Consider the following 25511-nt stretch of genomic DNA (forward strand, 5'->3'; position numbering starts at 1 on the left):
GAAAGGTATGTACATTGCTTCCCGTGTCGCAGTAATAACGGCTTCTTCACACTAAAGGCAATCTGTGGTCAAGCGTAGTAAAGCTTGAGCTATTACTCGCTGAACGTGTGAGGCTCAGTGACCAGTTTGGTCAGACGCGTAGGTTTGGAAGCCGTGTTGAGGCTCTGCTCCTGGCCATGTCCGATTGTCCTCTCGCGGCCGGCATTGATGACGTTATACTACGTTTACACGGGGGAGCTAGCCTCGGTCAACTCGAGGGGTGGGGGAGTGGAGGGGAGACACCACTCAGCCAGGGCTAGCAGACGTGTTCACGCGGTGCCGGTGGAGCGTTGTTGGGGTGACTTTCTAACCTCAAGATAGCCTAAACAATTTCGAATTTAAGTCGAAATCAGGTCAAAATTTGCTTTACGCAATAGACAATGGATATTTTTACGGCGCCATCTATTGAGACAATAATGAGTTAAATTCTTTTGTTCACCACCTTGAACGAGACAAGGGACTTCCCGCCAAATGCGGAAACCAATCACGATGCTTGAATGTCAAATGATTTTAAAACCTTTTTGGTGGGCAAAAGAGAATTTATGATTTGCAGATGTCCACTTCACTTGATTTCAAAACGCACAAACCCATCTCTCTGTTTCTGGTGAACCACATATTGTAAAGAACGAGTCCTCCATTAATATCAAATACTTTTGATATTCCACAGTTTTTTTTTTACTTATATTCCTTGGCTTCTTGTTCAAATTTTTATTGGTGTTTGGTTTATACTGAGGTATCCATTTTCGTTTTCAGGGGGACAGTCAATACTTGAAGGATCATTGGTGTCAATTTGATGCAAGCATGGTTTTCTTCTTGTGGATGTCAGTCATCCTGCACACTTTTGAAATGCTTGGCATTGTACCCCGTTTTAGTTATCTTTCTATTTTGAGAGCACCTAGACCACTTATAATGATACGCTTCATACGTGTCTTCCTCAAGTTTTCAATGCCAAAGTCTAGGATAAATCAAATTTTCAAGTAAGTGATCTAAGGTTTTCATTTTTTCTGAGATTTTGAAATTAATTTGTCTACTCACACTCTGTATCATGCTTTTTATTTTACAGACGATCCAGCCAGCAAATTTACAATGTAACACTGTTTTCTTATTCTTCATGTCGCTTTATGGCTTACTAGGAGTACAGTTCTTTGGAGAATTGAAAAACCACTGTGTATTGAATGAAACAGAACCAAGGTATTATAAATTTACATCTATGATGTTAATCTCACATTTCTTCTACCGACCTTTCTTTCACAAATGCTTTATTTCTCCTTCCTCTAGGCACATCACAATAAACAGTTTGGCCATACCTGACACATTCTGTTCGACTGACCCTGATTCAGGGTATCAATGTCCCACTGGAATTAAATGCATGAAACTGGAGCTTTCACGTTACACCATGGGGTTCAATGGGTTTGATGAATTTGGTATGTCTCGGTCTATTTGCCTCCAAAAATATTGTTTCTTATAGTCTTGACATTGAACTAATATTGATCTACCTTCCGGTCTTCTGGCCCACTGTGCAACGCTCAGCGAGTTGCCCTCCATGTTGGAGAGCACGGCCATATGTATGGGGGTGGGGGAGTCTATTTCACTAACCCGAATTATTACTTGCCCGAATTGTCACTAACCCGAATCTTCACTAGGCCGAATTATCACTAACCCGAAAACACGACCATTTAGTCCAAAACGAAATTTGTTTCACTGACCCGAATTGTCACTAGCCCGAATTATCACTAGCCCGAAAACATGCGTGCAGGAGCGTTGTTTCACTGGCCCGAATTTTCACTAACCCGAATTGTCACTAGCCCGAAAGCGGAGCTTTTCCATTCCCTGTCTCACTAACCCGAATTGTCACTAACCCGAAATGTGGAGGGGGTGGCCACAGCTAGTGTCTTTAAGAGTGTCTGAAACTAAACTGTCCAACCTATACTAACCTAACCTAACGGGCTCGCGACAGATCTTTCTCTAACTAAGACAGATCTTACTCTAACTAAGACAGATCTTTCTCTAACTAAGACAGATCTTTCTCTAACTTAGACAGATCTTACTCTAACCGCGACAGATCTTACTCTAACTGCGACAGATCTTGCTCTAAGACAGATCTTACTCTAACTAAGACAGATCTTACTCTAACTAGGGCAGATCTTACTCTAATCGCGACAGTTCTTACTCGAACCGCGACAGACCAGCCCTATTCGCGGCAGATCTAACCCAGCAGAAGCGGATACTTCCCCCACCCCAGTGCCGAGTTTCGGGCTAGTGACAATTCGGGTTAGTGAAACACTTATTCCACAGACGTGGCCTTCGGGTTAGTGACAATTCGGCCTAGTGATAATTCGGGCTAGTGAGACACAACCATAATATTGCAAAAGGACGGAACTGCTTCAGGAAATTCGGGCTAGTGATAATTCGGGTTAGTGACAATTCGGGTTAGTGAAACTGCCTTGTGGGATGTTCGGGCTAGTGATAATTCGGGCTAGTGAAGATTCGGGTTAGTGACAATTCGGGCAAGTGATAATTCGGGTTAGTGAAGAACTCCCGGGTGGGGGTAGCACCGCACCGTCCCAGCCAGTCACCGAGGGCCTCCATGAGGTCCTGCGGCGCGTGCAGGTAGAGCTTGCCGACGTGCTACGTGTCGCCCCCGCCCCGCTTTCGAGGGCAACTGGCGGTAAGTGGTCGCCAACGATGCCACACCAGCAGCCCGTGGCGGCCGTGCTTTTTTTTTTTTTTGTTTTATTTTGGAAATTCGGTGTTTGTCATTTTACCAAAGGTGACTAGGTATTTTTCATTTGAGGTGCATTATTTGTATTACTAGAAATCCTGACCGCAAGGAGGAGATTAATATTTTTCGAGTAGTGCTTAGCAACTTCAGCAAAAGGTCATGTTCTCTGCGCGGCCACGCCCCAGGCGCCCTGCTCCGCGAGGGCGAGAAAGACAGGGCGACACAAAGAACTCTCATAATCAGTCTGCTTCTGCCAGTCAGGGCACTCGCGAGGCCGCCAGGGGAAACTTGAACGCAGGGCCACGCTGCTGCCGCTTGCCAGGGGGCCGCGAGTCCGCCAGATCGCCGCACTCGGCGCGCCGGATTGCGTCGACGTGTAGGGCGGCACCATGACCACCACAGGGACATGGACGCACCTCGCGCAGGGCGTCGCGAGGCCGCGACGCGGCCTCCGGCGCGTCTAGAGGGCGGCCGCCGGTGGTGACGGGGCGAAGGGCCACCGCCACCACGGCCTGCACGGCCCACACTGGGCCACAAGACCGGCGCAGAGGGGAAAGGGAGGAAGGGGTTGATTCGCGCCAGGACCGGCAGCCAGGGTGGTGGCGGCCGCAACGTTTGGTTCGGGTCCTGCTTAGCGACTCTGGAGCCAAGAACGCGTCCAGAGTTTTGGCCACCTCCGCCGGTCTTCTGGCCCAGTGTGCTGGGCGCGACGACTGGCCCGTACTAGCCGCCACTACCACCACGGCGGCAACGAATTCGGCCGCGGTCGGAACTGCAGGCCCTGCGTTACCTGGCCTCGAACTTGGGCACCGTCATCGCCGTGCCCAGAACAGACCCCTCGGAAAGCCTCGCCGTCGGCTGCCGTCGGCACGTCCCGGCCGGGGTCCCCGGACCTTACGGTGGAGTAGGCCCTGCAGCGGCGCGGCGGCACGGCGGCACGGGACGCCGGAGCCTTATCGTGGAAGCTGGAGAACCAGGCCGGCAACGACTTCGAAGGACCAGGACGCTGCTTCCCGCGAACCTTCCTCGACTACACGAAGGCACGCGAGTTCCTGACGGCGGCGCTGTGGTGCGCGTTCGTTTACCCGCGGTGACACTCACAGTCAGGCCGTGTCCTCGACGGTGAGCAGGTGGCGACGGCCTGGTAGTGCTGACCCGGACGAGACGCACTTCGACGGGCGGGCGCACGGTGATGCAAAACCGAAAAAAGTCGCGCAAAATTATAGAGTGCCCTGATCACTGACAATTTTCAGGCTGTGGGGTTTTGAGGGTCGCTGACCTCATTCCTGAAGAAATTCAACGTATGCGACCACCACAGGGGCAGATCTAGGACTGTTTAGGGGGGTAACACTGTAACGCTGCGCTTGATCACTGCCAAATTTTGTGCAAAGATGTTTTAAGGGTCGCTGACATTATTTCTGAAAGGATGGAACGTGTGTGACCACCACAGGGGCGGAGCTATAGTAGTTTAGGGGTAACATTGTTACGCTGTGCTTTATCACTACCAAATTTTGTGAAAAGAAGTTTTTAGGGTTGCTGACTTCTTGGGGAATGGAAGTTGACCAGTCATTTGTGACAATGCCGCGACGTTTGAGTCATTTTTTTCGAAAAGCGCAACTTTTCGCAACCTGACACTATATAGACCTTAAAGTTGGCCCCAGGTACTACCATGTGGCTGTGACTGACTGGTTCGCAAGTGTTCGCAACTTGACTTATTCCACTTCGAAATCAACAAAAATGACAAATTTGGCTATTATTTTACAGCGAATATGTAGTGACCGAGAGCTTTGCCGTTAATTGTAGCAATTGTAGCGAATGTCTTGAACTCTCAGCTTTCCAAAAACACACAACATGTTACACTTTGTTCTGCAGATGCCGCCACAACGAACAGTTTTCGCACCGCATGTCGCTCTATTTGGTTTTTGCATCAAATTGCTCTCTTTCAGCGCCATAAAAAGATAGGCCTACCCATATTGTGGCACAAAAGAGTTCCGTCACCATGTAGTTCGATCTTTTCTGCGCTCAAAAACGTCAGTCCCTTAAGGGATGGACCAAATCAACGAAAAGTGCTTTTTGCGCGACTTTTTGGCCCGTCCCGTTTATTTTTTGTAAAAAAATGACGGAGGGACGGGCATATAGTATGATCCTTGCTGTGCGTCCGTTCGTTCGTCCGTCCGTCCGTCCGAGGACTTCCCGCGGTCCGATCTTGACCAAATTTGGTATGCAGCGACCTTGGGTGACCCTAAGAACCGCCCGGTGGCAGCAAATCCGATCCGAGCCCCGGGGGCGCTGCTGCAGGTGCATCATGGTCTACATGGGGTCGAGGAGGATTTCGGTAACGGATACGGCTAGCATGGCATGTAAGGGTACTTTTGGAATCAGGGTGACAAGACAAAACCAATGGTGCCAATTTCAAGCGAATCGAAGAAGTTTGGACCCGGGTTCAAATCCCAGGGGGGTATATTTTGAACATTCTTTTTATTCGAGTTTTTCCATTGATTCATATGTTTTTAGGGCGCTGATGACGGAAATAACATCCATTTTGACTCCAGACTCAGGTTCAAACCCATCAGGGCTAAATAAAGGCGAAATTCACACATTTGTTTATGTACGGGACGGGCCAAAGTTGCCGATGTATATCGCTACTTTTCCTGTTATTACCGTTTTGCATCACTGTGGGGCGGCGCGCTTCCTCGGTCCTGCGGGCGGAGGGGCTTGTCGATCCCGGGTGCGCCTCTCGGAGCCCTGGGGTGGAAGACGGCCAGGACACCTTCTCTGGGCCTTGCATGCACGTTTAGACAGAGCGATAAGGACACTTTACAGAAAAGCCGACGTCGGGGCGCGAAAACATAAACAAGGCGAACGAAATTCGAAACGCCGTCGTCAGTAGCTGCGTGGGGCGTGGCGTGGCGGGAGGGGGCGGAAAGTTGCCCCCTTCCCCTCCCCCTCCCCCTCGCCGCCTCTTGCTGGCTGCCGCGCTGCTCCCCGGCAGTCATTGCAGCAGCAGCCGCGAGGAGGTATGACGATGCTCTAAATTTCCAATTTTTCGACAAGACATACTTTGCCATGAGGGTAACAGGGCGACGGGCCATTGTGCATTAGTGTTTCAGAGCAGTAACAACCTAGGGCCCGCCCTTCCGTCGAACCGAGTTGCCAGCTCCGCTTCGCTGCGCCGGCAACTCGGTTCGACAGGGGGCCGGCCCAGCTCTGCCGGCGGCCTTTTCTCGGGCCTTCGGCCCTCGCATCAGACCCAACTTGGCCAGTCGAAGGCCCGGGCCTTTGGCCCGCTCGCATCACACACACCGTGAGCGGGTAAAGCAAGGTTATCGATGTACCATCGTGACTTAGGCCCGCCCTTCTATTCACAATATGCAATAGTCCTTACACTTTTTACTCCAACTGTCCGTAGAATATGCCCATTTCATTTGTCTCTTCGCCCTCATTCCGAAAATACCCATATTTGCCATGCTACTGCAACTCCTTGCAATAGAGGCACAGCAGGAGCGCAAAACGAGTCCGTCGCACTTTTTCCCATAACTCATGAAGGCGGGCTCCTGGACCCCCCTTCCGACCCCTCGTTGAACTGGTCTTGCCAAGACCTATCGAAAACTTAAGTAAAAATTTTCAGTCGGTCGACCCCCTTTTTTGAAGATCCTGATGTGACTAATAGACGAAGTCGGGCTCCTGGACCCCCTTTCCGACCCCTCGTTGAAAAGGTCTTGCTGAGACCAACCGAAATCTGCAATAAATTTTTTTAGTCGGTCGACCCCCTTTTTAGAAGATCCTGATCTGGCCAACTTGTAAAAGCGGCCGATGGGGTCGGGACCAGGTCCATTCATCTTGTCTCGTCGCCCCGATTCCAAAAATACCCCTATGTGCCCTGCTAGCACCAATAATGGCGGAAATCCCCCTCCCGCTCATGTAAACCATGATGCACCTGCAGCAGCCCTTGTGCGACCCGGACGGGATTTGCACCACCGGATTATTTGTTTGGACGGTACTCCTGAAGTACCCTCCAAATCTGGTTACTCTAGCTCAACTCCTTCCTTGTACACAGACGCCAACAACAACAACAACAACAACACAGACACAAAGGCAAATGCATAGGCCCTCCCCCTATTTTTTGAATAGAAGGGCGGGCCAAAAAGTCGCAGAACGCCAAATATGGAGAAGAAGGCAGGGGAGGGGGCTGAGACCCAGGCCCAGGGGCAGGGCACTCGCCAACAAACACCTAGTAAGTGGCTATTACTTCCCAAACTACAATAAACTACAACTACAACCTCAATCATTGCGAAATGTCAGGCCCTGCACCTTGCCAAGGGGGGGGGGGGGGGGGGGGGGGGAGGACGTTCCTTTACTCACTGTGACATGATGCAATCCCGATGCGTGAGATTGTCCACAGTGCACATTTCTGTTCATAGGATTACCTGTATTCGAGGCATTGGCAGGGTTGGGAGTGTTAGTGGTGGCGATGAGGCTACCTCCACTGAGGTGAGTAAACGCTGTGGAGGCGTTGAGCGTAATTTAATGCCAGACATTTGTAATTTTTGGGTTCGATGGTTCAAAGTTATTGTGCGAGAATTTTCCCTTTCAGTACATCATTGGTCAATTGTAGGTCGTGAAAATTATCTAATATTTGGAAGTAAAATAGTAACTACAAAATAAGGATGAATCATCAAGCTAAAATTACAAGGTGGTCAACATGCGAAGTATGAGGCTGTATTAAGTTATGAATGTTGAAAACCGTTTCTCTGTACCTTTTAATGACTGATTATTTAGGAACTGACAAGTATCAGATGTAATATAACATGATTCTGTTTAGCAAGTATTCATTTCGGTTGAAGTGTCCATTCAACAGCTTGATATGGCCTTTTGCTGCTCCTCTTTTGCAGGTCAAAGGCAGGGCAGGAGTTAATGCAGCTAAGGAAATGTGTACAGTGGCAGAGTGGGACCTGGGTGTACATTTCTCCTTGACTGTAGCTGGTGGCGGGGTAAGGTTGTGCATGATTCTCTATTGTAGTGGTACATCTGATTTCCAGCAATTATACCCGGAGACCAACGTGGACAGGATGAAGCAAGGTACTGTTTTGCATGTCATCTCTGTATGGGATAGTTTCAACATAAACATTCATTAGATCAGTATAATACAATCATTTCCCAGTCATGAGCTTGTCTTCTCTGAGAAAAGGCCATTCTCCAAAATTTCATGTTTGAGAGAGCCGTTCATTGAATGGAAGTGATATTTAATTTAATAAAGTAATCAATTAGATGACATAATTGTTGAGGTCACATTCCTTAATATGTATATTGAGCTGGGTTGGAGATTTTAGATGGATAATTTGTGACTGTCACATCTTTCCTCAAGGGTAAAATTCAAGGGGATTGACACGACCTGAACCTCATGTCGTCAGAAGTTGATGAAAGTTGGCTCAAATGTTACCCCCATAGGGATAAGTAAGCCCACAAAATTTGAACCCTCTAGCTCAACTAACATGGGCGCAGTGAGCAATCTAATTTTCGCCTGAAATTCATTTTCACCTTTTTCAGCAAATTGCACATTTTTGGAAAAGTCGTCGCGCTGGCCGCCCCGACGGCCTTTCCTCCGCCTGATCGACGTTCCTAGACTCAAAATTGTCTGGGGAATCCGAATCTGGCGTCGGTAGCCGATAGCGTTCCAATAAAAATCCAAAAATGGCACTTTTTTTTACAGAAATTTAGTTATTTTAGGGGTTCACGCGACAGGCCGTATCCACTAGCCCCAAATCCAAACATGCCCATTTCAACTTTTTTTCAGTTAAGGGACACCATAAGCTTAATTTTAAGATGGGCTCCGATATTGTGTATGGGTCTCGTTTAGGAGCTAGCCCTATGCCCAACTTTTGACTTTTTCCCTAAAACTTGTTTTTCTATGAAACCTTTATAAAGGCATGGCCTCCTCAAAAAACGTTCTAGGCGGCAAATAAAGTAGTCTAGCGGACGCAGAATTTCCCGAGGATCACGATGCTGCACCAGCATTTGAGTTTTTGGGCCTCAAACATAGTCAAAACTGCAAAAAACAACAAATGTATGTTAAATGCCACAAAATGTTGAACGCCAATTACGACCTTTTTCCCCGTCGCAAGGCCGCTTTGCCGTTTCCTACTCGGACTCATTAGAGTTTCCACTTTAAGAATAAGCAGGAAAGGGTCAGCAGCCCACACTGGAAACTGCGGATTTCCCCATAAGGGCGAGGCACCACGCCGCCCAGGTGGGCAACCAGTTAGACGCACCCCTCGGCCACAGGCGGTGGAGGTCGCGCGTGCCGCCCGGGTAGGCAACCAGGCATTTGGTCTTTGGACCTTCATTTAGGATGCCATTGTTACGGAGTGCGATTATTCACCTTAGTTTGGGTGCAGTATTGTCTCAAAGTTGATCAAAACCGACTTTAATGGCATTTTTGACCGTTTTGATCAACTTTGAGACAAGACTGCTCCCAACTAAGGCGCACAATCGCACTCCGTAACAAAGGCATGCTAAAGAAAGGTCCAAAGACCAAATGCCCGCTGAGAAAGTACAAAGGCCCGCCTCGGATCAGATGCAGAGGCTGCTTAGTCGGCCCAAAACATGATTTTTCTAAGGCTTTTTTGACCGTTTTGATCAACTTTGAGACAACACTGCTCCCAAACTAAGGCATATAATCGCACTCCGTAACAAAGGCATGCTAAAGGAGGGGTCCCGTGGGGTTGCGAAATTTTTCCTGCTCTTCAAACCGACAAGCGTACATTGTATGCTCTAACTTAAGCATGCCTGCAAGCACGCTCTAGCTAGCGCATGCCTGCCAAGCGTGCACTTTTTAGTGCATACATGCTATGTACACGCTAACTGAAGCATGCATCAAGTGCATAATGTATAGGGAGTTTCCTGCATCAGAAAGCGTGTACATGGCATCTATGCACTAGTAAGTGCATGCTTGGCAGGCATGCAGTAGCTAGAGCGTGCTTGCAGGCACGCTCTAGTTAGATTATACAATGTACGCTCTTCGATTTGTAGAGTGGGGGTCGCGGAAATATTTGGCTACAAATTTGGGGTCGCGAGCCGAAAAAGGTTGAGAACCGCTGTTTTAGAGGCAATGTAGGAAAATGAAAAAAATCGTTCACAAAGGTGTTCAAATGTGTTCCAATTCCTTGGATGAGGCCGGATTCACGTTAAGAGACATCGAAGTCTGTGGAAACGTCACTTGGTGCGACTGTTTATTATAGTTTGCGTGTAGTTTTTAATAAAATGTTCAATTTGAACACATTGAACGTTTCTGGCCAAACGGTCTGAAAAATCTAAAAGACTTCGAACAGAATCGTTTCTTATACCTTTGAGAACGTCTCTGTCAAGTTTCATGCTTCTATCACTGAATGTGCGACTTTTTTGGCTAGCGCGGCCACAGGGCCGGGCCGGGCGGGCCCGCGCTTGCGCCTAGAGCCGCCGCGCGCGCTTCGCACCCACCTATCTCAGGCACCGTTCAAGGTACGAAGTTGGTTTTGTGCTCATTTTTTTACGAAAAGAGGCAGGCTACAGCCGTTAGAAAAGGTCATTTCCCAAAATCCAGCGAGGAAAAAAGTTATGGGCCAATGAACAAAACTTCTAGCTTTTGTAAGTTCTAACTTTCTCGGCCTAAAAGTCAAAAGTATTTCATCTACGCTAAATCTGAAGGCAGTTTTAGATTCCTTGTTATATTTTACGTCGGATAGCGTTCTTCGCGTGTTGAAATCGGTCCACTGGAAATGTAGCTACGTCAAAAACGGACTAACGGCAATTTCCTGGAATTTCCTTGAAAAATAGCCGATTACTGGAATCCTAGGGGACGAATCAAGTGCCTCTCCAGCCAAAATTGTAACTATACGTCCATACTACAATTTTGCAAAAGCTCAATATCTGGTCATGACGTACAGCTTTTTTCCGTTTGGCCCACCGCCTATGCCTAACCGGGCGGCGCGCGCGACCTCCACCGCCTGTGGCCGAGGGGTGCGTCTAACTGGTTGCCCACCTGGGCGGCGTGGTGACTCGCCCTTATGGGGAAATCCGCAGTTTCCAGGGTGGGCTGCTGACCCTTCCTGCTTATTCTTAAAGTGGAAACTCTAAGGAGTCCGAGTAGGCAACGGCAAAGCGGCCTTGCGACGGGGAAAAAGGTCGTAATTTGACGGTCCCTATCGATAGGCTCGTAAGTCCGAGCGGCGGGAACGTAAGCGCGCAAGTCCGTCCGCCCGGGACATACCGTCGTATCTCGCCCGGGTCGCTACGTAGCGTGCTATCGTTGCATCATTCCGTATCTACATAGTACGCTACGTCGCGACCCGGGCGAGATACGACGGTATGTCCCGGGCGGACGGACTTGCGCGCTTACGTTCTCGCCGCCTGGACTTACGCGCCTATCGATAGGGACCGTCGAATTGCCGTTCAACATTTTGTGGCATTTAACATAAATTTGTTGTTTTTTGTAGTTTTGACTGTGTTTGAGGCGGGTAAAATTCAAGGGGATTGACACGACCTGAACCTCATGTCGTCAGAACTTGATGAAAGTTGGCTCAAATGTTACCCCCATAGGGGTAAGTAAGCCCACAAAATTTGAACCCTCTAGCTCAACTAACATGGGCGCAGTGAGCAATCTAATTTTCGCCTGAAATTCATTTTCACTTTTTTCAGGAAAATGCACATTTTTGGAAAAGTCGTCGCGCTGGCCGCCCCGACGGCCTTTCCTCCGCCTGATCGACGTTCCTAGACTCAAAATTGTCTGGGGAATCCGAATCTGGCGTCGGTTTTCCGATAGCGTTCCGATAAAAATCCAAAAGTGGCACTTTTTTACGGAAATTTAGTTATTTTAGGGGTTCACGCGACAGGCCGTATCCACTAGCCCCCAATCCAAACATGCCCGTTTCAACTTTTTTTCAGTTAAGGGACACCATAAGCTTAATTTTAAAATGGGCCCCGATATTGTGTATGGGTCTCGTTTAGGAGCTAGCCCTATGCCCAACTTTTGACTTTTTCCCTAAACCTTGTTTTTCTATGAAACCTTTCAAAAGGCATGGCCTCCTCAAAAAACGTCCTAGGCGGCAAATAAAGTAGTCTAACGGACGCAGAATTTCCCGAGGATCACGATGCTGCACGTGCATTTGAGTTTTGGGGCCTCAAACACAGTCAAAACTACAAAAAACAACAAATTTATGTTAAATGCCACAAAATGTTGAACGGCAATTACGACCCTTTTCCCCGTCGCAAGGCCGCTTTCCCGTTGCCTACTCGGACTCCTTGGAGTTTCCACTTTGAGAATAAGCAGGAAAGGGTCAGCAGCCCACACTGGAAACTGCGGATTTCCCCATAAGGGCGAGGCACCGCGCCGCCCAGGTGGGCAACCAGTTTGACGCACCCCTTGGCCACAGGCAGTGGAGGTCGCGCGCGCCGCCCGGGTAGGCAACGGCATTTGGTCTTTGGACCTTCCTTTAGGATGCTATTGTTACGGAGTGCGATTATTCACCTTAGTTTGGGTGCAGTATTGTCTCAAAGTTGATCAAAACCGACTTTAATGGCATTTTTGACCGTTTTGATCAACTTTGAGACAAGACTGCTCCCAACTAAGGCGCATAATCGCACTCCGTAACAAAGGCATGCTAAAGGAAGGTCTAAAGACCAAATGCCCGTTGAGAAAGTACAAAGGCCCGCCTCGGATCAGACGCAGAGGCTGCTTAAACTCGGCCCAAAACATGATTTTTCTAAGGCTTTTTTGACCGTTTTGAATAACTTTGAGTTAACACTGCTCCCAAACTAAGGCATATAATCGCACTCCGTAACAAAGGCATGCTAAAGGAGAGGTCCCGTGGGGTTGCGAAATTTTTCCTGCTCTTCAAACCGACAAGCGTATGCTCTAACTTAAGCATGCCTGCAAGCACGCTCTAGCTAGCGCATGCCTGCCAAGCGTGCACTTACTAGTGCATACATGCTATGTACACGCTAACTGAAGCATGCATCTAGTGCATAATGGATAGGGAGTTTCCTGCATCAGAAAGCGTGTACATGGCATGTATGCACTAGTAAGTGCATGCTTGGCAGGCATGCGGTCACTCCAAATCCAGTGGCAAGTTTCCTCGCCACTGGAGTGGCGTCTTTTCCAAAGCGCCAAGATTTGGCGTTCGCATCCCTGGTTTCCGGATTCCACGCCAAATTTTGGCGCTCCACAGAGAGCGCCAAAATTTGGCGTTCCATTCCCCAGAGCACCACAGACCAGAACGCCAAAATTTGGCGCTGCAAAAGAAATGGAATAATTTGGCTTGGAAAGCAATACCCGTTCACAGAAAAATAAATGTGCATACAATAGTTTTCTCAGTGCTTAGGATCCCTAGTTCAAATCACAGCAATTATACTATGAAAAGTAGAACTGGACCAGTAAAATACAAGACCTGCATCTGTATTTTCAGGTTACGTGTCAATGCCGCTGACCAACTATTGAATCACTTTGGTTTGGCCAGTGATTCCTGAGACACTGGGAAAATGGTACTCACATCAACACAAAACGCTTTATATCACTGAGTCACTCTCTCTTGATAAGGGGTCGACACAGCAAGGGGTCTCAGTCCATTCTCAAACCAGGAAGACTTGAGCTAGCCTCAGAGCCCTAGCCTGGCCCTGCCGCGCCACGCCGCTCCCTCTTCAAAATCTTCCACAGCAAAACACTTGAATAGTTTTGAAATGGCCCGAGAGCACTCAGACCTTTTGAAAGTACTGCGACACGATAAAACACACTGAAATTCAAAGGGTGAGACATCTCACCAATTTTCGGCGATACAAAATGTATCACCGAAAAAAATGTCGTACACGAATGTATCACCGAAAAAATGGTCGTATACGCATTAGGGTGGGCCGTGAAACACGATTTTTCGATATCGCAACCGTAATAGCGCGCCAAAGTTACTTCATGGCAATACAAACTCAACGTGATCTGGGCCAGGTCTGTAACTTAAAGCTTGACCCTCGCGCATCAACGTTGAAAATCCGAAAATTCGACTTTTACGGGTTTTTCTAAAAACAGCCATAGAAACTGAACCAGTTGTGCAAATGATGTTTCCGAGACGGAAATGGAAACGTCTGATCATGCTTTATCAGTTTAAGACCACCGGGACCCTCTCCGAGCAGTAGGGGACCAATGGGAGAAAATTACAAAATTACCATTTTTTTTCCTTTTTTTACAAAATGCAAAAATTGCCTTTAGGGTTTGATACGGCCATCCTGATGTCACCGTACCCGAACCATACCCCGAATCAAGAACCTATAAAGCCCCAATCCGACTGACTCACTCACTGACTCACTGACTCACTGACTCACTCACTCATAGAAATGTTTGGGGTGAAGGAGTGGTCGTAGAGACTTGCGGTTTTTTCCATTCGATTCCAAATTTTATGGGAAAATTGGGAAAAATCCCAAAAGTTGAAAATTCCTCACCGTTTCCGAGAAAACCTACTTTATCTACAAAAAAAGGGGAACAAATTTCTCACCGTTTCCGAGCAAACCTACTCAATCTTCAAAAAAGGGGACCGACCGACTAGAAATTTTTATTCGCCCCATCGGTAGGTCTGGTCGAGACATTTCCGAATCTGTGCCGCAATCGGGTCCCCGTCACCGGCAACATCCTCAAAAACGATTAAATAGGCCTAAATTTAACAAAATCTACTCTATCTTCAAAAAAGGGGACCGACCGACTAAAAATTTTTATTCGCCCCATCGGTAGGTCTGGTCGAGACATTTCCGAAACTGTGCCGCAATCGGGTCCTCGTCACCGGCAACATCCTCAAAAACGATAAAATAGGCCTAAATTTAACAAAATCCACTCTATCTTCAAAAAAGGGGACCGACCGACTAAAAATATTTATTCGCCCCATCGGTAGGTCTGGTCGAGACATTTCCGAAACTGTGCCGCAATCGGGTCCCCGTCACCGGCAACGTCCTCAAAAAACGATTAAATAGGCCTAAATTCAACAAAATCCACTCAATCTTCAAAAAAGGGGACCGACCGACTAAAATTTTTTATTCGCCCCATCGGTAGGTCTGGTCGAGACATTTCCGAAACTGTGCCGCAATCGGGTCCCCGTCACCGGCAACATACTCAAAAACGATTAAATAGGCCTAAATTCAACAAAATCCACTCAATCTTCATAAAAGGGGACCGACCAACTAAAATTTTTTATTCGCCCCATCGGTAGGTCTGGTCGAGACATTTCCGAAACTGTGCCGCAATCGGGTCCCCGTCACCGGCAACATCCTCAAAAACGATTAAATAGGCCTAAAATTTAACAAAATCCACTCAATCTTCAAAAAAGGGGACCGACCGACTAAAAATTTTTATTCACCCCATCGGTAGGTCTGGTCCAGACATTTCCGAAACTGTGCCGCAATCGGGTTCCCGTCACCGGCAACATCCTCAAAAACGATTAAATAGGCCTAAATTTATCAAAGTCCACTCAATCTTCAAAAAAGGGGACCGACCGACTAAAAAATTTTATTCGCCCCATCGGTAGGTCTGGTCGAGCGGTTTCTGGAACTGTGCCGCAATCGGGTCCTGGTCACCGGCAACATCCTAAAAAACGATTAAATAGGCCTAAATTTAACAAAGTCCATTCAATCTTCAAAAAAGGGGACCGACCGACTAATAATTTTTATTCGCCCTATCGGTAGGTCTGGTCGAGACATTTCCGAAACTGTGCCGCAATCGGGTTTTTGTCACCGGCAACATCCTCAAAAACAATTAAATAGGCCTAAATTTAACAAAGTCCACTCAATCTTCAAAAAAGGGGACCGACCGACTAAAAATTTTTATTAGCCCAATCGGTAAATCAAGTCGAGACATTTCAGAAACTGTGCCACAATCGGGTCCCCGTCACCGGCAACATACTCAAAATCAATCATCAATTGTCATCAAGAACCTATAAGCCCCAAAATCCGACTGACTGACTTCCTCACTCATCAATCATCAAGAACCCATATAGCCAATCCGACTGACTGACTCACTCACTCATAGAAATGTTGGGGGTCAAGGAGTGGTCGTAGAGACCTGCGGGTTTTTCCATTCGATTCCAAATTTAATGGGAAAATTGGGAAAAATCTCAAAAGTTGAAAATTTCTCACTGTTTCCGAGCAAAGCTACTCAATCTTCCAAAAAGGGGACCGAATGACTAAAAAATTTTATTCGCCCCATCGGTAGGTCTGGTCGAGAATTTCCGAAACTGTGCCGTAATCGGGACCCCGCCACCGGCAATTGGGCAATCATCTTCAAGAATCTATATAGCCCCAATCCGACTGACTGACTGACTCACTTACTCACTCAAAGAAATGTTTGGGGTCGAGGAGTGGTCGTAGAGACTTAAGGTTTTTTTCCTTTCACCTCTATCCTTGTCAAAGCAGTCTTCAATATTTTCCGGACCTTGTATGCACCCATTGACTGCCACAGTAGCCAATGCAATACAAGCTATCTATTTGGGCAGTAAAAGTAGCCTTATTATATGGTCAAAAGCGGTTAAATAGAGCTTTCAAAGAAGCAGGACATTTACTTCCTTAGAAAATTTGCCTTTGCTCACCACGGACTTACTGAAAATACTTCGGCACGCGCTCCACACATGCGGGGGTCTGGGGGCGGAGCCCCCAGCGAGCAGCGCGAGTCATCTTCTCTAAGGGCCCCTTTCCCGTTTTAAGCGCACGGGGTACCCCGGGATCAGTTCACACGTTAGGATTTGGACGCCAAAAACACATGTTTTACTAAAAATGCAAATTATCGGTACTCAGGGCACTGTAGGGCACTCGTCTCGTCCGTATGAACTGTAGTGACGACATGAGGTTCAGGTCGTGTCAATCCCCTTGAATTTTACCCTCAAACAAGATAAGCTTAGAAAATTGGGGCTGAGAGGCGGACGGACATAAATCAAGTGGCCCTTTTGCTTAACCAATGACGAACAGTTATCTCTTCAAGAGTAGATGATTGCTGTGAGATAATTTGTTATCATGTGATAAATTAGCTAACTATTAAAATTAATAGGACAAATACCATTTTAAAACAAAATACTAGAAAATGTTCACTCACACCCCTCTCTCCGCCTCACAGCCCTCAGAAATGATTGATTTCATTACAACTTTATTACAACAACAATAAAAGAATCACGATTGTCAGCGAATGTTGGGCAAAACAATTTAAACTCCTCATCCAGCCATACTTATGGCACCGTTCGTACACTGAATATTTTGGCTGTCACTTGATGACAATTTCAAGGCTAACTTTCCATACAAGAATGTCATCAAAACAATTGATGACACGGTTGTTATATGCACGTGCATTAAGGATAAATGTCACCAGTTTGTGATTATATTGTAATATTTAAAGAGTGGTGCAAATGACATCTACTATTTTGTCATGAAGTGACAACAATATTGATCGAGGAAGCGGACGAAGGGGATAACACCATTTTGATCAGAGTCATCTCAACTTATATTTCATAAACAAAGTGGAATTTGGAGACATGTCAAGCGTAACTATAATTAGCAGAGAGTGTTGGTATCCTCTGGTGCATTTTTTGTACTTATCTTTTTTTTCCATTTAAGTTCATAAAATTAAAGGAGGGTAAGTTGACTTGATTCTTTTTACAATGGATACACAAGAACACAAGTTGAGTTATCTCCTATCAACAATATGTTAACGGAGTCATGTTGACTTTGGTTGAGATGTTTCCATTTTTCGCCAATTTGAGAGTGTAAAAGGGGTCAAGTTGAGTATAATGTATTTTCAAAGTGGATTTTTTCTTTAACTGCTAGGAATTTAGTCAAATAATTTGGTGCAATGATGCAAACCATTCTTAGGCACAACAAAATAATAGAAACTCAATTTGGAGATAAGTCGAATTATTCCCTTCTTCCGCTTCCTGGATCTATTATACAGTGTATGGGGTCTGTCTGTGCCCTTCAGTCGTAGTCATGACTCTTTCATTCTCAGAGATGGATTGCCTACCAATTCAACTACGCCCCTATTCTGTCCACAGGTCAATCAAGATAACCCGCCAGGGAATCCAATTCAAGTTTGTGGCCGAGAGGTGGCAGAGAGACTGAAAAATGAGGTTCATGTAAGGGAGGGTGGGGCACCATGACCACTGGGGCACCATGACCACCCCCCTCGCTCTCGGGAACTACTTTACCGACGGCAACCGGTCGACCGGACTTTCGAGAGAATAGAATTCTAACTATTTTCAGCCAGAGCCCTACCTTCTAGCTTCAAGGGTACGACCATAGCACCTCGCCAAAATTTTTGTTACAGCGTTTTGGCTAAATTGGGTGTTTTTCAAATCTGAGATATTTTTTCTCACTCTCACATTTGAGGAGATAAGTTCGATGTCTTAGGTTTTTCTCAAAATGTCGGCTCTCCGGCAAAATATCCAACATCACATTTAATTCTGAGTAGCTTTTCGCTTGCTCGGGGAGCCTTAGAGTCGTAAACTGCATTGTGGGGAGCCATGACCACTTTTTAGTGGGGCACCATGACCATACACATTTGAGTGTTTTTTCTTATATTTTGGCCTGATAATGATTTATTTTCGTCGAAAATTTGCTTTTTGCTTCTGAAAATGTATAAAGGTTGAATAATTGCTGCAGAATAGATAGTTTTATCACAAATCGTGAATCACCAGGATGATTAAGAATGGTTCTGAAACTGAGACTTGAAATGGTTGTTTCTCTTGCACTTAATGAGCTCCAAACCTCAAAAGTTGGCCGCGAAGGCGATCCGTGGCTACTTTGCACCAAGATGGCTCGGGCATTATGAGAAACAGCATTTAATTCACTTGTTTGCAGTGTAGTAACCACGATAATTTTCTTAAAATTTACCGAATTGAAATCTGCATACGAATTTGGATTCGTCTTAGCAAGACAAACATAAAACGTTAGAACATGTCATAGCTTTGGATGTGAAATTTGAAAGCCTTAGAGCGTTAACTGTTTTAAACCGTCCATTTTAAGGCATCTTAGAACGTTTGATACTTCGAAGGTTTTTACAGTGTTTTTTAGTTAAGTTGACTGGACTGATGGTAAGGACAGCGATATAAACAATTTCAATGAGAATACTGGTAGAAAGTACACTTTTTGGGGCAAAAAAATTACTATGGTCATGGTGCCCCACGGGGTGGTCATGGTACCCCATAGGTGGGGCGCCATGACCACTTTGCGTTTTATTTTCCTAAGTGTTCTGTGAGCCTGCCGTGCATTGCAGACAAGTTCCAATGGGTGGAAGAGGTCCTTGGAGGTCCAATGAATCCCCCTCATGCGGGAAACTTAACTTTTCGAACCACACAGTGGAGTAGAGGGAGGCACAAAAAAAAGTGGTCATGGTTCCCCACCCTCACTGAGAATGAAAGAGTCATGATCATGACTAAAATTTTGGGTGAGAAATTCTTTATTACCCAAATTTGGGTGAGGAAATTTTCCTCGCCCAAATTTGAGTGAGGAAAGTTTCCTCACCCAAATTTGGGTCATAATACTATGGAGCTATATAGGGAGCTGATACACCCTTCCTCACCCAAAATTGGGCGAGGAAGCTTTTCTTGCCCAAATTGGGCGAGGAAACGTTCCTCGCCCAAATTTGGGTGAGAAAGTAAACCTCGCCCAAAATTGGGTATTGATCATGACTTTTTCATTCTCAGTGCTCCCTTATTTGTTGATCAGAGTAAACAATTAAAATTTATCAAGTAGGAGGTCTCAAGTCAATTGCTTATTCTTTGCGTCCTTGTCCTTTCCGCGATAGGTACTGCATTATTGAAGGGTGATTTTTCACTCCCCTGATATTGATGTAAATTAGTTCTTGTTCTTGTGTTGAGAGGAGGTTGTTAGTCGTGTCTTTCGAAATGTATTTTTTTTGCAAATATACCAATTTGAAGTAAATAAAGAGATGTGAGAATGGACAATTTCCTAAACAGGCCTCTACAACATTCTCTCCATCTAAGATGTTGGATTAACCTCAATGCTCTCTTTTTGCCTTTTAAATACTTTCATACTGAGTTCCTTATTTACTCTTTCATCACCCCAGAGAATAATTCGATACGCTAGGATATGAAAATTAGCATAGTATATTTTTACCAGGACATTACTATACAAGCAGTAGGAGGCTTGCTTCAGCATAAAAATTCCCCTATTTAGGTTACTAAGCAGTTTTTCAGCCTGGTCTTTCCACCCCAGATTGTGTTCTAGTTGTAGTCCAAGGAATGTTGTGCAGTTAACTCTTTTAAGTGGGGTTCCTTGCAGTTCCAGAGCCAAAAACTATACAATACTACAATACTACTATTGTTCACCATTGTTAATATGTACCAGGGGCGGACTGGCCCGGGCGGGCGGGTTTAGTATTTCCGGGCCGCAAGCCGTGGGCCGTCGCACAGTGGGACGAAACTCGAAAAAAGTGGCGATAATTTTGGGATGCTCCGATCGTCTCCACAAACACTACCCGGGGTTTTTGGGGTCCGAGAAACTTGAAGCCGTCAAAATTCTAAGCCGAAAACGGACGCCAGGGGCGGATCCAGCATTCCAGGAGGGGGTGAACCCTTTGGAGTACACGGAACGATGCCAAAATCACTTCTCGGGGGTTTTTGGGGATGAGGAACTCGTTACCGTCAACCTCGAAAGCCGGAAACGAACGCCAGGGGCGGATCGAGCAATCAAGGAAAGGGTTAAACTGGATCCAAACCTGACGTTCTTTTCCGGCTTTCGACGTTTACAGGAACGAATTTCTCACCTCCAAAAACCCCCGTGTAGTGATTTTGGCATCGTTCCGTGGGCTCCGAACGGTAAGCCCCCTCCTTGAATGCTGGATCTGCCCCTGGCGTTCATTTCCAGCTGTCGACGTTGACGGCAACGAGTTTCTCATCCCCCAAAACCCCCGGGTAGCGATTTTGGAGACGATCGGAGCATCGCCACTTTTTTCGGGTTTCGCCCAGAACGCTCTTTTGGAGGCGATTTTCCCAAAACGCGAAACATTCCGAAACATTCAGTGGCATGGAGTCCAAAGTGGACTGGCTGCCCTATCACCGACAAGTCACAGAACCGTGCGCAAATGTTCGCAACTCAACTTATCGCACTGTAAAAATCGTTCAGACGCCAATTTTATAGCACATTTAACGGCAATGTATTTTTATCCGGGTGACCCAAGAGTAAACCTGACTGCTGAATAACGTTGGTGAGGATGTTAGCTTTCCAAAAACATATAATATGAGACCTTTATCCTGAATATGGCGGCCACCAGAGCGAACACTGTACTCCTATTGTAATAAGTGAACGAAAAGCTGAAAATGCGTCATCTTTGGCGCTCCGCTGCGGCTCGCTCGGGTCATATATTTTAAAACTGTTAAGTGTCACGCATGGCCGAGGCCTTTCCAATTAACACCGACTAGTTTGTTGGACCCTGCCGTTCAATTTTCAAAATGCCACTTCTCGCCGCTTTTTACGCGTTTCGTCCCACTGTGCGTCGTGGGCCGCCGCACAGTGGGCCACGAAGCCGGTTTAGGCGGACATAATTCTCCCGGGCCATACGAATCGTTATTTTGGCGTGTAACTTGGTAGTCGGGGGTTTTGAGGGGCGGGGAATCCTCCATTCTAGACAATATATGACCCCCCAGTGTGAAATTTGGCAATATTTAATAGAAAGGGACCTGTTACGCCAAGACATGGTCTGACACCTTTTCTACGTTTTCTTGAATTAAACGACGCTAAAACCAAAACAAGCATACTCGCGTTGAAGACAAACTCTGACATGCACAACTCTCATCATTTCAAGCAACAACTATGCAGTAGTGCCTCCGTTGCGCGGGGCAGCGTTGCGCTGCGCGGGACCGTTTTTCGCCTTTTCGGCGATGTTTGGGAGACACTACAACTCACAGCTGCAGGTGGCTGCAGGTAAATTCTTTTGAGTCTTGCTCCTTGGCATGTTGGCTTCCGCAAGGACTGAAGGAGACCGTTTAACCACGTTAAAGAAAAAAGTGCCGCCTCTGCAAAGATTTAATTTTGACAATTATGTCATAGTGTATTCAAAATGAAGCTGGACACCTCAAAAATCGTCCAAAATCAAATATAAATGTATGTAAATTTTCGTAAAGAAACGCCCTTTTACGTGGTGTCAATAAAAAGTATGCTGGACAAAAATTTATAGGTGTTTTGTGCGTTTGAAATCATGCATTTTTAATGCACCAAAGTAGCGCAAATCGTGTGGTGCGTGTTTGACCACCTCTATGTTGGCTAAAACGTGTCCGAATGTTGAAATTCTGTCCAATCCTGGTTCCTTGGAGTATTGGGAAGAGACGTCATGAAAAAAAGCTTAAAGATTTGAGAGTTGAAAAAATGGAATTATGTCCGTCTAAACTGGCTTCGTGGCCCACTGTGCGCCGTGGGCCGCCGCGGGCCAAAGCAGGGCTGCAGGGTCGGGTCGGCCGTGGGCACGAGAAGGGCATGCCGCGGGCTGCCTGCGTCTCGGCCTGCGTGTCCTGAGAGTGATTCCGGTTCCGCACTGTGCACTATGACAGGCCATCGGTCTCTCCGAGTGGGCTTTCGCTCCTCAGAGGAATTAGTCAACAGCTCGGGCCACGGCCGTTAGCTTCAGCCTCACTTGGGAGGGTGTAAAGACAGCGGCACAGTGTAAAAACAGGCCGAGAAAGTGCGAGAAAAAAAGACTTAGTTCTCAAACCACTGTTATCAATTTAAAAGAATGCAAAATGAAGTTTTTGAAGATTTGGGGTTAAGGGAGTAAAGGTCGGCAGCCACCTCAGACAAAACACGCTTTTTTCGACTGTTAGAGTTTAATTCCAGCAATTATGAGTTTGGGCAGCCAACACTGAGAATGAAAGAGTCACCACCATCGCCCTTTCATTGGGTAATGCACGCATCGTAGCCCTTGGGTGACGAGGCCACGGTGACCAAATTTTGGGCAGTCATAAAATCGTCGCCCAAATTTGGGTAACGTCGTCGGCGACGGGCTGAGGTCCCCGATGACGCTCTTCCGGGGCCACCACGATGCCCCAATGTGGCGTTGAGGCCTCTGGTCAACGTGGTGCCCCGGGGACGTCTATCGCGGACCTCACGGCGTCGTCGACGGCGCACAGTGATGCAAAACGGTAAAAAGTCGCGCAAAAAGCACTTTTCGTTGATTTGGTCCATCCCTTAAGGGACTGACGTTTTTGAGCGCAGAAAAGATCGAACTACATGGTGACGGAACTCTTTTGTGCCACAATATGGGTAGGCCTATCTTTTTATGGCGCTGAAAGAGAGCAATTTGATGCAAAAACCAAATAGAGCGACATGCGGTGCGAAAACTGTTCGTTGTGGCGGCATCTGCAGAACAAAGTGTAACATGTTGTGTGTTTTTGGAAAGCTGAGAGTTCAAGACATTCGCTACAATTGCTACAATTAACGGCAAAGCTCTCGGTCACTACATATTCGCTGTAAAATAATAGCCAAATTTGTCATTTTTGTTGATTTTGAAGTGGAATAAGTCAAGTTGCGAACACTTGCGAACCAGTCAGTCACAGCCACATGGTAGTACCTGGGGCCAACTTTAAGGTCTATATAGTGTCAGGTTGCGAAAAGTTGCGCTTTTCGAAAAAATCGACTCAAACGTCGCGGCATTGTCACAAATGACTGGTCAACTTCCATTTCCCAAACTTAACCATAATCGTTTCCCCTTAAGTTCCAGCTTAAGTTCCTACCCTGTGGCGGTTGTACACGTTCAATCTCTTCAGAAAAGAAGTCAGCAACCCTAAAAACTTCTTTTCACAAAACTTGGTAGTGATAAAGCACAGCGTAACAATGTTACCCCTAAACTACTATAGCTCCGCCCCTGTGGTGGTCACACACGTTCCATCCTTTCAGAAATAATGTCAGCGACTCTTAAAACATCTTTGCACAAAATTTGGCAGTGATCAAGCGCAGCGTTACAGTGTTACCCCCCTAAACAGTCCTAGATCTGCCCCTGTGGTGGTCGCATACGTTGAATTTCTTCAGGAATGAGGTCAGCGACCCTCAAAACCCCACAGCCTGAAAATTGTCAGTGATCAGGGCACTCTATAATTTTGCGCGACTTTTTTCGGTTTTGCATCACCGTGCGGCGTTACCCAAATTTGGGCGACCAAACGCCTGTTACCAAATTTCGGGTGATGAATTTTTCGTCACTCAAAATTGAGCAACGAAGTTGCATCACCCATGTAAAGGGTGATGGTGGTGACCCATTCATTCTCAGTGAAGCTCATAAGAGCTTTTGTTGACACTTTTGTTTGGAGTATTCTCTACAAAAAGAGACCTCTCCGACCTGCAGAACGGAGGAAATGTAGACAAGATCAAAAGACGACTTTTCATTCGAATAGTTTCAGTAGGCCTATGTTTTCGGCAAACTTTGAATATTGTAAAATTCTTTTCAAAACTTTCGTTTTGAGCCGTTGTCCGACCTGGAACTGATGATATAGTGCCAATGGATCGAAAAACGGCAAAACAATTTCAACAAATCAAAAATTCAACTTCCTAATTGAATTTAGACGAAAAAAAAACATGCTGTACCGTTTTTGTTGTCTTTTTATCTTTGAAAGCACATATCTTTCTTTTCCCCACCGTAAACAGGCCGGCCCGGAGAGGTCTCATTTTGTACAGAATACTCTAAACTGTGCCGAAAAGAGTTGGGCCGCCCAAATCCATATTTGAAGGAAATTAACTCGAACTAGTCCGAAAAAAAGGCCGTGTTTTGTAACTTTGGTAAGGTTTAAGCTGCCCCCTTTACCTCACATTTCGTGAAACTTCATTTTTATCGCTACATCTGTGAAAAAGTAGTTTAAGCACAGAAAATTCTTTTTTTTTGCATTTTCGGACCTCTATTATACTGTGCTGAGCGAGGGTGGGTTAATATGCAATATGTACCATTGTAATGTGTGATCTCTCTCTTTATGCCCTTAAATTACATATTTAAAAAATGTATACCAAAATAAGGGGCACATCCAAACCACCTCTCAGCAGAACGCTGCTTTGGCATGAAAACAGGGGGAAAACCGGCCGGGGAGGGGGGGGGGGGGGGCTTGTGGGTAGGGGCCGTCCGATGAATTTCCCGCTCGGGGCCCTTTGGGTCCCAGTCCGCCCCTGATTTCGACATCATTTCGACACATTCTCGGCACGATCTTTTTTAAACGGGTGAGACAGATCCATTCCATGCGCATTTTGAAAAATGTGCCTTTTTGGGCTTTTATATTAGGGCAAGGTTACCAATCATGGATCACTTTTTAGAAATGTCCTGTATTTCGGCTCAAACAAGCGACCAAATTTTCTTCAATACACTTCCAAGATGTCCACTAGGGGGGCCGTAAAAACACGATTTTTCGATATCGCAAACGTAATAGCGCGCCAAAGTTACTTCATGGCAATACAAACTCAAAGCGATCTGGGCCCGGTCTGTGACTAAAGCTTGACCCTCGCGCATCGACGTTGAAAATTTGACAATTTTACTTTTTCGTGTTTTTTTAAAAACAGCCATAGAAACTGAACCTGATGTCCAAATGATGTTTTCCCAGACGGGAAAAGGAAACGTCTGATCATGCTTTATCAGGTTAAGACCACGGGACCCTCTACGAGCAGTAGAGGACTGAGGGAGAAAATTTCAAAAATTCAATTTTTTTCCGTTTTTTACAAAACGCAAAAATTGCTTTAGGGTTTGATACGGCCCTCCTGACGTCACCGTACCCGAACCATA

The 25511-nt window shown here is 46.3% G+C and overlaps 1 protein-coding gene and 1 long non-coding RNA gene across 2 annotated transcripts in view; one reads left to right on the plus strand and one right to left on the minus strand.

Annotated features, from left to right (window-relative positions):
- Positions 1–809: 809 nt before the first annotated feature.
- On the plus strand, positions 810–1419 carry LOC117651049. Its single transcript, XR_004588082.1, has 3 exons — positions 810–1016; positions 1103–1230; positions 1318–1419. It is a non-coding gene; the product is annotated as an uncharacterized LOC117651049 (long non-coding RNA).
- Positions 1420–8730: 7311 nt separating this feature from the next.
- LOC117650691 (neurofilament heavy polypeptide-like) overlaps positions 8731–25511 on the minus strand; it is a 25108-nt gene continuing 8327 nt past the window's right edge. The window contains exon 4 of the mRNA XM_034394270.1: positions 8731–8807. Coding sequence (XP_034250161.1) covers positions 8731–8807 — 77 coding nt within the window. The remainder of the gene's footprint in view (positions 8808–25511) is intronic.

This window comes from Thrips palmi, unplaced genomic scaffold (assembly GCF_012932325.1).
Source record: "Thrips palmi isolate BJ-2018 unplaced genomic scaffold, TpBJ-2018v1 HiC_scaffold_5, whole genome shotgun sequence".
Taxonomy (NCBI): Eukaryota; Metazoa; Arthropoda; class Insecta; order Thysanoptera; family Thripidae; genus Thrips; species Thrips palmi.